The sequence below is a fragment of the Bos taurus genome, chromosome 6 (genome assembly GCF_002263795.3).
Source record: "Bos taurus isolate L1 Dominette 01449 registration number 42190680 breed Hereford chromosome 6, ARS-UCD2.0, whole genome shotgun sequence".
In the NCBI taxonomy this organism is placed as follows: Eukaryota; Metazoa; Chordata; class Mammalia; order Artiodactyla; family Bovidae; genus Bos; species Bos taurus.
Window position 1 is genome coordinate 18,953,741 of NC_037333.1, and position 15,298 is coordinate 18,969,038.

The 15,298-nt window shown below is 37.0% G+C and overlaps 1 protein-coding gene across 4 annotated transcripts in view; it reads left to right on the forward strand.

Annotated features, from left to right (window-relative positions):
* The window catches only part of TBCK (TBC1 domain containing kinase), a 208,963-nt gene that overhangs the window by 88,468 nt on the left and 105,197 nt on the right, over window positions 1–15,298 (forward strand). For all 4 annotated transcript variants that reach the window (XM_002688086.6, XM_005207674.5, XM_059887711.1 and 1 more), the window contains exon 20: window positions 620–705. In XM_002688086.6, coding sequence (XP_002688132.1) covers window positions 620–705 — 86 coding nt within the window. The remainder of the gene's footprint in view (window positions 1–619; window positions 706–15,298) is intronic.

Below are 15,298 nucleotides of genomic sequence, written 5' to 3' on the forward strand. Positions count from 1 at the left end.
TAAGTTGAATGCATATGATTGTTGATGTAGCATACCTCTGGCTTCTAGGTAAATTGGGACGATAAACATACCATCCCTAACTGGAAAGAGAAAAAATGAAGTTAAAAGTTAAATCCAGAAGTTCCCCTTTGGGATCTGTCCTGGATCTTCACTTTACTGCAACAAATTTCTATATCTGTATGTGTAAATAAATTTGAGGTGTAATTATTCTATATGTGACAGTGTTATTCCTTATTTAAGTATCTGTTTACATTTTCTGAAAAAATGATAAATGTGAAACAGGTTTAATATTACTAGAGAAAATAATTTGTTGAATTTAATAGGGAAAAAGTCATTCATCATTTGAATAATTTGTGATTCAGGAAATGAACTGACTGTTCTGAAGGTAGAAAATAAGTTGTGACATAGCTTTTAACAAAAAGCTTTTCTTGTTTAATAATTAGCCGTAAGTGATTGAAGTAGTAACAAAACAGAAAATTATTTAATAAAGTGTGTTTTCTTCGTGGAGAAACTAAATCTAATTCAAAGTGTAAATAAAACTAATCTATGTGGATTTAATGTCTTTATTTGATGTACTATGTAAAAACAATAATTGTTTTAAACTTTATTGTCATTTCAGAGTATCTGACTGTGTTCTCTCAGATGATTGCATTTCATGATCCAGAGCTAAGCAATCATCTCAATGAGATTGGATTTATTCCAGATGTAAGTACTTGGTGCATTAATAAGAAATGATGTAAAAAAAAAAAAAAGCAGAAATTGGCAACACAACAGAATAAAACTGTTTTTAAAGTTTTGTTGTCATAAGAAGTCCATCTATCTAAAGTTTCTGCTACTAACTATAGACTTTTATTATAAAGTTTATATGGTTACGTTCCATGTCTTCACTTAGTAAAGGGAAGTATCTTGTTTTTCTTGATACTATCAAATTAATTTGAAAAACCTGTTAGTGGAGTGTTGTATTGTGCTGTCAGCAGTTTTCACTTGGATTTTATGATATTCAGGCTTGTTTTTGAAGAAGTAGGAAATTGGAACTTAGTTACTTCTTAAGTATTAATAGCTGCTTCTGTGTTTTGCTTGAGATATTACTTGGAAGCTTTGCCAGATTTGGGCTTACTTCATTAGCTTCTCAGGTTCCTTATCAAACCAAAAGTCAGAGCTGACTCTTGGTAGTCAGAGTGTAGCTTAGCCTGTTACTCACATGTAGCTTGTGGCATGGAGTCAAACCTCTTTTAAAAGACAGAGTACAATGTCATAGGTTTTTGTAAAACTAAAAAAAAATTCTTTTTGAGTTAGAAATCTCATTTTTTCATCTTAACCTTCTTTGTTTCCTGATCATACTGAAATGGGGAACTGAGTTCTGTTCACAGAGTCGAAGAATACCTTTCCTTTTAAGGCTTATATCCACAAAACAGTATGTTTATGGTAAGATTAGGAGTGAAAATGTTTATGTTAACACTGAAAATTCAGTTAAAGTGTTAACACTTAAACAGTATAAATACTTGCAGGGTGATTTGAAGTTTAAAACTACTTTCATAAACATTTCATTTGATACTCAAGTCAAATATGTAAGGTGTATGAAGCAAGTAATTTCATCATTGAATAGATAAGAAATTTAATGTTTGAGAAGGTAATAAAACTAAATCTCAGGACATAAAATTTTAACATATCATTGACAACTCTCTGTCTGGTTCATCTTTCAGGGGGAGAACAAAGACAAAACATGTGTGTACTAATTCTAGTTCACTGCTCTGTGTGTTGTGCTGTAACTCTGTGGTGTGATCATCAGGCCTAAAGTAACCATCCTTAATATCCAGTGGAATTTGCTTCTAGGCCTGTGGAGAAATACCTTTTAGTGGAGTACATGGCTTATTCAATGAGGGCTCCAAAGTATATACACATAAAACAAACAAAATAAGATCAAACCCTACAATTATGTATGGAGAGGAAAAATTATTTAAAAATTAACCAATATAGATATATATTATCATATTAAGTATTTATTTTTATATACCTCTGCCTTTCTTGCTTCACATTATAAATGTGATATATATTACATATAGACCAGTTCAGTTCAGTTCAGTTGCTCAGTTGTGTCCGACTCTTTGCGACCCCATGAATCGCAGCACGCCAGGCCTCCCTGTCTATCATCATCTCCCCGAGTTCACTCAAACTCACGTCCATCATGTTGGTGATGCCATCCAGCCATCTCATTCTCTGTCATCCCCTTTTATCCTGCCCCCAGTCCCTCCCAGCATCAGAGTCTTTTCCAATGAGTCAACTCTTCACATGAGGTGGCCAAAGTACTGGAGTTTCAGCTTTAGCATCGTTCCTTCCAAAGAACACTCAGGGCTGATCTCCTTTAGAATAGACTGGTTGGATCTCCTTGCAGTCCAAGGGACTCTCAAGAGTCTCCAAAACCACAGTTCAAAAGCATCAATTCTTTGCCGCTCAGCTTTCTTCACAGTCCAACTCTCGCATCCATACATGACCACTGGAAAAACCATAGCAATACTAGATTAAATCTTATGGCTGGAATTGAAGAAATTACAGAGGAACTGATTCCCTAATTAGTAGTGGTGTTAGATTTCTGAGGGAAAAATACTAAGCTGTAGACATAAAAAAAAGGATTTCTTTTCAAAATATTCCCTTGAAAGCACCACTGACCACTTGTGAGGAAAACAGAAACCTATATTAATTTAGTTATACAGGTGGCACTAGAGGTAAAGAATCCACCTGCCAGTGCAAGAGAGGTGAGAGACATCGGTTTGATCCCTGGGTTGGGAAGATCCCCTGGAGGAGGGAGTGGTCTGGGAAATCCCATGGACAGAGGAGCCTGGTGAGCTACAGCCCATACAACACAAAGAGGTGGACACAACTGAGCAATATACAAAAATATGTATGAAATTATAAAGAGAGTCTGATAAAATCCTTAGATATATTCTTGAACATAGGTAGAATTTAAAAATCACATATGGAAAAATAGTTTATCTTAGTTAATCAGAATAATTAAACTCTGAAGAATGTGGTATATGAGAAGAGGCAAGCAAAAAACAGTATTATTAAAAAAATAATAATTTAAACATAATTTAACTGCTTACTGTGCACCAATTACTGCTCTGACCCTTTAGCATGCATCTAATCTTCACAAGTTTGAAATCTAATTAAACAATGACTGTTAAATATTTATGCATAATATCGATTTGGGAAAGGCTAATAGCATGGCAGAAATAAAAGTCTAGATAATAACATGAAAGGTAAGAGTCATTGGGATTTCAACTTAAAACCTTTCTAATGATTTTGCATCATGTGAGGGGAAATTTAATGTGCTCTTTATAATATAGACATCAAGTCAGGGATCCTTTCAGATCTTGGATTTGATTTTACCCTACTTAAATCTAATAAATGAACCTCTTACTGTTTCATGGATACTGGTAGAAAATCCAAGACTCCTTTGTCAGTGATAAAGGGCTTTCTCATTCACAGCACAGCTAGCAGTGTGAGCATTGGCATATTTCTTTTGATTTCCCTTGGGCTTCCCTGGTGGCTCAGTGGTAAAAAATCTGCCTACAATGCAGGAGACTCTAGAGACTTCTGTGGGTTCCATCCCTGGGTCTGGAAGATCCCCTGGAGGAGGGCATGGCAACCCATGCCAGTGTTCTTGCCTGGAGAATCCCATGCACAGAGGAGCCTGGTGGGCTAAAATTCCATAGCCTTGCAGAGCTGGACAGGATTGAAACAACTTAGCACACAAGCATCCACTTGATTTCCCTTGTTGCCAAGTCCCATAGAGATAACCCAGAAGATCCAGATGCTTCCTCCAGATGCTGTGGATTGCACTACAGAGGGGAATCTTTATTACTAATTATTTAATAATTCAGTAATTTTTATCAGTTCAGTTCAGTTTAGTCGCTCAGTTGTGGCCAGCTCTTTGCGACCCCCATGGACTGTAGCATGCTAGGCTTCCCTGACCAACTCCCGGAGCTTGCTCAGACTCATGTCAATTGCATCAGTGATGCCATCCAACCATCTCATCCTCTGTCATCCCCTTCTCCTCCTGCCTTCAGTCTTTCCCAGCATCAGGGTCTTTTCCAATGAGTCAGTTCTTCGCATCAGGTGGCCAAAGTTTTGGAGCTTCAGCAACAGTCCTTCCAATGAATATTTAGGACTGATTTCCTTCAGGATTGACTGACTTGATCTCCTTGCAGTCCAAGGGACTCTCAAGAGTCTTCTCCAACACCACAGTTCAAAAGCGTTAATTCTTTGGTGCTCAGCTTTCTGCATTGTCCAACTCTCACATCCATACATAACTACTGCAAAAACCATAGCTTTGACTAGATGGACCTTTATTGGCAAAGTAATGTCTCTGCTTTCTAATAATGCTGTCTAGATTTGTTATAGCTTTTCTTTCAAGGAGCAAGCGTCTTTTAATTTCATGGCTGCAGTCACCATCTGCAGTGATTTTGGAGCCTAAGAAAATAAAGTCTGTCCCTGTTTCCATTGTTTCCCCATCTATTTGCCATGAAGTGATGCAACCAGATGCCATGATCTTTGTTTTTTGAATGTTGAGTTTTAGGCCAGTTTTTTCAATCTTCTCATTTACTTTCATCAAGAGGCTCTTTAGTTCCTCTTTGCTTTCTGCTATGAGTGCTGTCATCTGCATATCTGAGGTTATTGATATTTCTCTCAGAAATCTTGATTCCAGCTTGTGCTTCATCCAGCCCAGCATTTCTCATGATTTACTCTACATATAAGTTAAATAAGCAGGGTGACAATATACAGTAATGACATACTCCTTTCCCAATTTGGAACCAGTCCGTTGTTCCATGTCCAGTTCTAACTGTTGCTTCCTGACCTGCATACAGATTTCTCAGGAGGCAGGTCAGGTGGTCTGGTGTTCCTATCTCTTGAAGAATTTTCCACAGTTTATTGTTATCTACACAGTCAAAGGCTTTAGCATAGTCAATAAAGCAGATGTTTTTCTGGAACTCTCTTGCTATTTCTGTGATCCTGCGGATGTTGGCAATTTGATCTCTGGTTCCTCTTCCTTTTCTAAATCCAGCTTGAACATCTGGAAGTTCTTGGTTCATGTATTGTTGGAGCCTGGCTTGGAGAATTTTGAGCAATACTTTGCTTGCATGTGAGATGAGTGCAATTGTACCGTAGTTTGAACATTCTTTGCATTACCTTTCTTTGGGATTGGAATGAAAACTGACCTTTTCCAATCCTGTGGTCACTGCTGAGTTTTCTAAATTTCCTGACATATTGAGTGCAGCACTTTCAAAGCATCATCTTTTAGGATTTTAAATAGCTCAACTGGAATTCCATCACCTCCACTAGCTTTGTTCATAGTGATGCTCTCTAACATCCACTTGACTTCGCTTTCCAGGATCTCTGGCTCTAGGTAAGTGATTACACCATCATGGTTATCTGGTCATTAAGATTTTTTTTGTATAGTTCTGTGTATTCTTGCCACCTCTGCTTAATATTTTCTGCTTCTGTTAGGTCCATACCATTTCTGTCCTTTATTGTGCCCATCTTTGCATGAAATATTCCCTTGATATCTCTAATTTTCTTGACATGATCTCTAGTCTTTCCCGTTCTATTGTTTTCTGCTATTTCTTTACATTGATCACTGAGGAAGACCTTGTTATCTCTCCTTGCTATTCTTTAGAACTCTCATTCATATGAGTATATCTTTCCTTTTCTCCTTTGCCTTTAGCTTCTCTTCTTTTCTCTGCTATTTGTAAGGCCTTGTCAGACAATCATTTTTCCTACTGCATTTCTTTTTCTTGGGGATGGTTTTGATCACTGCCTCTTGTACAGTGTCACGAACTTCTATCCATAGTTCTTCAGGCACTCTGTCTATCAGATCTAATCCCTTGAATCTATTTGTCACTTCGAATTACATGGACTGTATAGTCTATGGGGTCACAAAGAGTCGGACACGACTGAGTGACTTTCACTTAACTTCAAAACTGTGTAATTGTAAGGGATTTGATTTAGGTTATACCTGAATGGCCAGGTGGTTTTCCCTACTTTCTTCAATTTAAGTCTGAGCTTGCCAATAAGGAGTTCATGATAAGAGCCACAATCAGCTCCCAGTCTTGTTTTTGCTTACTGTATACAGCTTCTCCATCTTCGGCTGCAAAGAATATAATCAGTCTGATTTCGATTTTGACCATCTGGTGATGTCCATGTGTAGAGTCATCTCTTGTGTTGTTGGAAGAGGGTGTTTGCTATAAACAGTGCATTCTCTTGACAAAACTCTATTAGCCTTTGCCCTGCTTCATTTTGTACTCCAAGGCCAAGCTTGCCTGTTACTCCAGGTATCTCTTGACTTCCTACTTTTGCATTCCAGTCCCCTATGATGAAAATACATCTTTTTTTGGTGTTAGTTCTAGGAAGTCTTGTAGGTCTTCATAGAAACATTCAAATTCAACTCCTTCTGCATTAGTGGTTGGAGCATATACTTGGATTACTCTGATACTGAATGGTTTGCCCTCGAAACAAGCAAGATCATTCTGTCATTTTTGAGATCGCACCCAAGTACTGCATTTCAGACTCTTTTTTTTAACTATGAGGGCTACTCTATTCCTTCTAAGGGATTCTTGCTCACAGTAGTTAGTAGATATAATAATTTTGACACGAAATCTTTATTTATGCTTCCCTATCTATTATGACCCCCTCCGATAATTACTGGGGTATCTTTGTATAACATCTTGTAAAAGCTTTAATTCTAGTAAGGTAAAGTATTAGTTTTATATATATATATATGTGTGTATATACACACACATATATATACATATATATATACACATATATATACACACATATATATACACACATATATATACACATATATATACACACATATATATACACACATATATATACACATATATATATGATTAGTCTTATGAGACATTCATTAGTCACGTTGGATGAGGACAATTCCTTGTGGGACAAGCATGTCCAGTATATGACAAATACTGAGCATCCCTAGCCCTTATCCACTGATTACCTGCTAATATCCCCTAATCATTGTGACAATAAAATGCCTACATGTTATTTCTGAAAAATGACTACACATATCTTCAAACATCCTCTAGGGAAGAGTCTGTCTCTATCGAGAATCCTAAAGTTAACAACAGAGAAGTGAAGGAAAAGGAAAAATATCTTAACCTGGAAAAAATTCCATTTTCTATGACTATTCTTCTGTCACAGAGAAAGGGCAAAATGAAAGATTTAACAAAGTTAAAATGTTAATAGGAAGGTTGGTTTTTGGTTTTTGAAATCTTGATTTGTTTTATTGTGTTTTGTTGGCCTAGTTCTCAGGTGTGTAGATAATATGAAAATGTTGAGACTATTTTTAAATTTGAGTTTGAAAAAAGATTTTATATTTTTAATATAGAGATTATTAACAGTGAATAGTGGTGGAGAGGTGTGATGAAATGGAGAATTTTTCTAATATTTTCATTATTCTGTTAATAATCACATACTTTTAGCTGCATGTTATTAGTTTGTATGTGAAGTCTTTCTTTCTCCTCCCCCACCAGATCATAGCCTTCAGTGTTCTGTCTGTAAGATAATTGTTTAGGTGAATTTCTGTACCTCCAACAAAACTACAGGCTAGAATTCATCAAGGGCAAGGATGGGCATTTTCGTAATGAGATCCCAAACTGAGTTTCCTGCTGAATAACTAATCTTATTAAAGCAAGCCCTCATTAATCTTCCATCATTAAAATGCAGACTCCTATTGCAGAAAAGATTGTGATTTCTGGCTCCTTTCCATTTGCTGTGGGTCACAGAGCTCTGAATACTGAGTACTGCTGTAGCTTGAAAAGTTGGGAATATTGTGCATTGATGTGTTGCTTTAGATTGTATGTATCATGGTAGTTATGCAATTTACATTTAAATAGGGTGAGTAATGTGTATTTGGAAAAATTGGGGCCACAGTGATTTTTATCATTTCTGTCTTGCTATATGTTCCTGCTTCTGAAAATATATCCAGCCTTTGAAATGAGAATAAGAAAGTACACTTCTTCATTCTTCAGTTCAGTTCAGTCCAGTCACTGAGTCGTCTCTTTGCAACCCCATGGACTGCAGCATGCCAGGCCTCCCTGTCCATCACCAACTCCCAGAGTTTACTGAAACTCATGTCCATTGAGTTGGTGATGCCATCCAACCATCTCATCCTCTGTCATCCCCTCCTCCTCCTGCCTTCAGTCTTTCCCAGCATCAGGGTCTTTTCCAGTGAGTCAGTTCTTCGCATCAGGTGGCCAAAGTATTGGAGTTTGAGCTTCAGCATCAGTCCTTCCAATGAGTATTCAGGACTAATCTCCTTTAGGATGGACTCATTGGATCTCCGTGCAGTCCAAAGGACTCTCAAGAGTCTTCTCCAACACCACAGTTCAAAAGCATCAATTCTTTAGCACTCAGCTTTCTTTATAGTACAACTCTCACATCCATACAGGACTACTGGAAAAACCATAGCTTTCACTAGATATACCTTGTTTGGCAAAGTAATGTCTCTGCTTTTTAATATGCTGTCTAGGTTGGTCATAACTTTTCTTCCAAGAGCAAACGTCTTTTACTTTCACGGCTGCAATCACCATCGGCAGTGATTTTGGAACCCCCCAAAATATAAAGACTGCCACTGTTTCCCCATCTATTTGCCATGAAGTGATGGGATCAAATGCTGTGATCTTAGTTTTCTTAATGTTGAGTTTTAAGCCAAACTTTTCACTCTCCTCTTTCACTTTCATCAAGAGGCTCTTTAGTTCTTCACTTTCTGCCATATGGGTGGTGTCATCTGCATATCTGAAGTTATTGATATTTCTCCTGTAAATCTTGATTCCAGTTTGTGCTTCATCCAGCCCAGCGTTTCTCATGATATACTCTGCATAGAAGTTAAATAAGCAGGGTGACAATATACAGCCTTGACGTACTCCTTTCCCTATTTGGAACCAGTCTATTGTTCCATGTCCAGTTCTAACTGTTGCTTCCTGACCTGCATACAGGTTTCTCAAGAGGCAGGTCAGGTGGTCTGGTATTCCCATCTCTTTAAGAATTTTCCAGAGTTTGTTGTGGTCCACACAGTCAAAGGCATTGGCGTAGTCAATAAAGCAGAAGTAGATGTTTTTCTGGAACTCTCTTGCTTTTTTAGTGATCCGATGGATGTTGGATCTCTGGTTCCTCTGCCTTTTCTAAATCCAGCTTGAACATCTGGAAATTCACATTTCACATACTGTTGAAGCATGGCTTGGAGAATTTTGAGCATTACTTCGCTAGCTTGTGAGATGAGTGCAATTGTGTGGTAGTTTGAGCATTCTTTGGCATTGCTTTTCTTTGGGATTGGAATGAAAACGACCTTTTCCAGTCCTGTGGCCATTGCTGAGTTTTCCAAATTTGCTGGCATATTAAGTGCAGCACTTTCACAGCATCATCTTTCAGGATTTTAGATAGCTCAACTGGAATTCCATCACCTCCACTAGCTTGTTCATAGTGATGCTTCCTAAAGTCTACTTAACTTTGCTTTCCAGGATGTCTGGCTCTAGATTGGTGATCACATCATTTTGATTATCTGGGTCATGAAGATCTTTTTTGTATATTTCTTCTGTGTATTCTTGCCACCTCTTCTTAATATTTTCTGCTTCTGTTAGGTCCATGCCATTTCTATCCTTTATCGAGCCCATCTTTGCATGAAATGCTCCCTTGGTATCTCTAATTTTCTTGAAGAGATTCCCCATTCTATTATTTTCCTCTGTTTCTTCATTCTTAAGGAAACTTTTTCTGAAATGCAATGAATAGCATTCAACCTGAAAGTTATGAAAAGTTATCAGGTGGACAGTAAGAAACATGACAAAGGCCGTATTCCAGTACTATACGCGCCTCTTGACCTACTGTCACTGCTAAAGATAACGTCAGCAAATTCAGTGATAAGTATGCTGGCAAAACCATTGTCATTTAACTACACTCTTAATGGACGCTTATACCACTGCTGATTTTCTCCTTTCCTAAAAGTTTATCGCTGTCATTCTCCAAACTTCTATTTAGCTGAGTTTGTAGTAGCTAAAAATATGAAAGTATTTATCAGAAATATTTATATAATTTGGACTTCCCTGGTGGCTCAGACGGTAAAGCGTCTGCCTACAATGTGGGAGACCTGGGTTCGATTCCTGGGTATTTGCTTGGTTTGTTCATTTGTTCCATCATTCGTTCCTAGCCTTTATGTTGTTACTGTTGCATAAAGAAATTTTAGATTTTAATCTACAGACATTGGTGACAATGAATTTTTTAGAATTTTTTTTATTTTTAGATTTTTATCTAGTGTGGTTACAGGTGGAGAAGGAAATGGCAACCCACTCCAGTATTCTTGCCTGGAGAATCCTGTGGACAAAGGAGCCTGGTGGGCTGCTGTCCATGGGGTCGCACAGAGTCCGACATGACTGAAGCAATTTAGCATGCATGTATGCATTGGAGAAGGAAATGGTGACCCACTCCAGTATTCTTGCCTGGAGAATCCCAGGGGGGAGCCTGGTGGGCTGCCATCTATGGGGTCGCACAGAGTCGGACACGACTGAAGCGACAGCAGCAGCAGCAGCAGTGGTTATAAGATAAATTAGAAGATTGCACCTTATTTAGAATCTCCCATAATAGAAGTCCCCGCCAACCTGTCCTAGACCATCCCAGAGTGCTATGATGTATCCTTTGGCTGTTGTGTTTTCCTTGTTGTTGTTGTTCAGTAGCTAAATCGTGACTGTTTACAGCCCCATGGACTGCAGCACGCCAGGCTTTCCTGTCCTTCACTATCTCCCAGACTTGCTCAAATTCATGTCCATTGAGTCAGTGATGCTATCTAACCTCTCATCCGTTGCAGCCCCCTTCTCCTGCTGCCTTCAGTCTTTCCCAGCATCAAGGTCTTTTCCACTAAGCCAGCTCTTCACATCAGGTGGCCTAAGTGTTGGAGCTTCAGCTTCAGCATCAATCCTTCTAATGAATATTAAGGGTTGATTTCCTTTAGTTTTGACTGGTTTGATCTCCTTACAACCCAAGGACTTTTAAGAGTCTTCCCCAGCACTACAGTTCAAAAGCATCAATTTTCCGGCACTCAGCCTTCTTTATGGTCCAGTCTCACATCTGTACTTAACGACTGGGAAACTACAGCTTCCCTGACTTGACTCCTAACCCATTCTACCACCCTTGGATTCTTTAAAACCCTTGAACACAAAGGGCTTATTGAGCTCTCTTATAGTAGAGGTTAAATTACCTTTCAGAAAGCACTCATATCATAGAGCCCAAGACTTACTAATCTCACAGGCAATGACAAAGTAATGTTTGGTATCTTCTTGCTAAGAACATATACATAGAAGTTAAGAATCCACCAGGCTTCCCTTTTTCTTAAATTCTTACTCTGCTTTCAAACTAATGTATCCTTATACTAATTAAGAGACAAGTAAAAGGAAGTATATGCTTAGTAAAATAATTCAGACAAAGACAAATGCTGTATGATACCACTTATATATGGACTCTAAAAAGTAATATAAATGAATCTATGTACAAAACAGAAACAGACTCACAGACAAAAACAAATGTATGGTTACCAAAGGGGAGAGAAGGAGCAAGGGAGGGACAGATTTTAAAGAGTATGAGATTAATGAAGGCTGATTACTGTACATAAAAGAGATAAGCAACAGAACTTACTGCATAGCACTGGGGATTATACCTAATATCTTATAATAACATATAATGGAATACACTCTACAGAAAACAAAACAAACCTGAAACAGTACTCTGTACACCTGAAACAAGCACAATATTGTAAATCATCTAAACTTCCATTTTTTTTTAAGTGTATAATATGATGCAGTAGTTCTCAAACTTTTTGGTCGGTCTCAGGACCCCTTCACATTTTTAAAAATTAGCAAGTATCTCAAAGAGTTTATAGGTAGAGTTATATCTGTCAGTATTTACTGAGACATTTAAAAAATTATGTATTAATTTTTAATGAAAATAGCAGAATCATTATATGTTAACAAAATAAAATTTTTCAGAAAAGTAATTGTTTTCCAAAACAAAATAATGCAAAAGTAATATTGTTTTATATTTTTGCAACTTCTACTTAATAGAGGAAAGTTAGGTTCTCATATCTGCTTCTAAATTCATTCCTGTTGCAGTTCATTGTTCTGGTTGAAGTACATAAAGAAAATCTGTTGGCCCTACACAGACATAATTGCAAAAGGTAGTTTCTTAATGCTTAATTACAATATACAGTCTAAAACTATGTCAGTGAACTTTTCATATTCTTTTATATTCAAATCTATCAGTCTCTCTTACACTTTGAATGGCTCTTTTACCCATATGTGATTTTCTGATGTTGTAATTGGTCATTTAAAAAATATCAGTGCATTGAATTATTCAGATCTTTCAACTACGAAACATTTAGTTATATATATCAAAAAATCACACTCATTAATATCACCACTGATCTCATGCAGAAATTCTTTAAGTATTGAGAAGCTGCCAAGCTCACACTGGCAGATACAATTTTCCAAAATTCTAATCTTCACCTGACAGCTAGAATTTTTTATTGAAGTGACAGGCTCACTTCATTTTCGAGAAATGTCCACCAAATATCCAAGCATGAAAAAAATTATTGTTTTTATTTTATTTTTCCAATATAACATTAAACTTGGCATTTCTTGAAAAAGTCACCTACAATGGCTCGTAGCTCAAACCATTGCCCAAGTGCTTTTTCCTCCAGGCAGCCTTTTTTTTTTCTTTTCGGCTGAGCCACGTGGCGTGTGGGATCTTAAGTCCCCCAACCAGGGGTTGAACCTGAACCCCCTGCATTGGAAGTAGGTTTGCCCCTGGACCATCAGGGAGGTTCTTTCAAGGCAATGTTTGACTTCAGTACACAGTACAAGTGCTTTATACCTACTTCCCAGTTTGTCTCACGGAACATTTTACAAAATATTTTGCAAAATGAATCATTTTTAGTTTTTAACCTTCACAAGATTATGACTTTTATACTTAGTGCCCCCACTTTGATTTGTGATATTGTGCCAGCAATTTTATCCACCAGTGGTTTTTGTACCATTAGCACAAGTGTGAACGTAATTAAAAAAAAAAAAAGAAAAAGGAGCAAAAACGTCTTAGTATTGTTATAGTTTTGAACTTTGGGGCCCTGGCTTTTAAAGATTCCCAGGAGTCTATGAACACAATTTGAGAATAAGCACTCAGACACAGGTGTGAAATGGGACAGAGTTCTAATCCTGACTCTTCAACTTAGTAGCTAAACAGTTAAGTTAGTTTCTCTTATCCATAGTGCTCTTTAATGTTGATTATAATAAATCGTATGTCTTAAGATTATTGTGACGATTAAATGAGATAATATGTATAAACAGTTCAACACAGTTCCAAGTACACAGTAAATTTTAAGGAGTTAGCCATTATTAGTTTTCTTGTTTTATTTATTAGAGTTTGATCATGTTGCACTGTTTCTTTGGTCATATTCATAGGATTTATATTTAGAAAAGCATTCTATTACAAACTATAATGGATATAGTATTTTACTGTTTCAGTTAGCAAATACTTTGCTGGAGTAAATAATGATATAACAACAGCAAAGATTTTGTCTTTGAGTTGATAAGATTGCCACTCCATTTTAGATTTTAACATTTTTTATTTGCTGAATTTTTAAGGTACTTTTCTATCTCCCAGAAAGTGCTGCATAGCATGTTTTGTAGTCTTTTACTTAAAATTAATTATTTGAAATTTTTGAAATTTGTTTTTTTTAAATACTCAGTGAGATAATTGAAACCTACTTTGGATATATAGCTAATCTTTTCCAAAAATGATAAATGTGGGTTTCACAACCGTTAAATTGCCCAAGTGATTTTGTTATTGATTTCTATTTTGTAGTTTTTTGGCTCAGTATTATAAGTCAAGTAATAATTAATAGAGAAAGGTATATTTATGCAGTTATTTATTTTTTAGTATTATGGAAATCATTACTTGCAAAAAATATAACTAATATAACCTTTGGTATACAAGGGAAAACAAGTTAACCATTTAACATCTGGGTCCAATGGATCTAATGGGAAATAGATGGGGAAACAGTGGAAACAGTGTCAGACTTTATTTTTGGGGGCTCCAAAATCACTGCAGATAGTGACTGCAGCCATGAAATTAAAAGACGCTTACTCCTTGGAAGAAAAGTTATGACCAACCTAGATAGCATATTCAAAAGCAGAGACATTACTTTGCCAACAAAGGTCCGTCTAGTCAAGGCTATGGTTTTTCCTGTGGTTATGTATGGATGTGAGAGTTGGACTGTGAAGAAGGCTGAGCACCAAAGAATTGATGCTTTTGAACTGTGGTGCTGGAGAAGACTCTTGAGAGTCCCTTGGACTGCAAGGAGATCCAACCAATCCATTCTAAAGGAGATCAGCCCTGGGTGTTCTTTGGAAGGAATGATGCTAAAGCTGAAACTCCAGTACTTTGGCCACCTCATGCAAAGAGTTGACTCATTGGAAAAGACTCTGATGCTGGGAGGGATTGGGGGCAGGAGGAGAAGGGGACGACAGAGGATGAGATGGCTGGATGGCATCACCGACTCAATGGACGTGAGTCTGAGTGAACTCCGGGAGTTGGTGATGGACAGGGAGGCCTGGCATGCTGCGATTCATGGGGTCGCAAAGAGTTGGACATGAGGGAGTGACTGAACTGAAGTTATTTTTCTGAATAATTTATAGAAGTAGCATAAAGATATGGTAAAAACAATACTAAAAATTTTAGAAAGCATTTAAACATAGCAAACCCCAAATTTTATTCCATATATTGAAAGTGTATGTATGTGAAATGTATGGTGTCCTTTTCACTTACTCCTTGTCTGTCATGCATGAACCTGGAGCATATCTATCCTGTAAATATTTATTCTATATTTCAAATACACATCTTATAGGTTCTAGCTTATTTCTGGTTCTTCTTCTTGTACTTGCATAGTCTAGACACAATTAGAGCAAAACATTGACAGGACTCTTAACTTTGCTGAAGAACAACTAATCTACAGTTTAAATTTTTTACAGTACTGTATGTCAATTATATCTCAATAAAACTGGAAGAAAAATTAGAACAGACTGTAATGATGTCTCTATGTATTTATTATATCTTCTTAAAAGATGATGTAACACTTTGGATGACATAGTACAAAAAATGAAAGATGGTAATAATAATGATGTATTTTAGTACTGTGAAGTGAAGTGAAGTGAAAGTCACTCAGTTGTGTCTGACT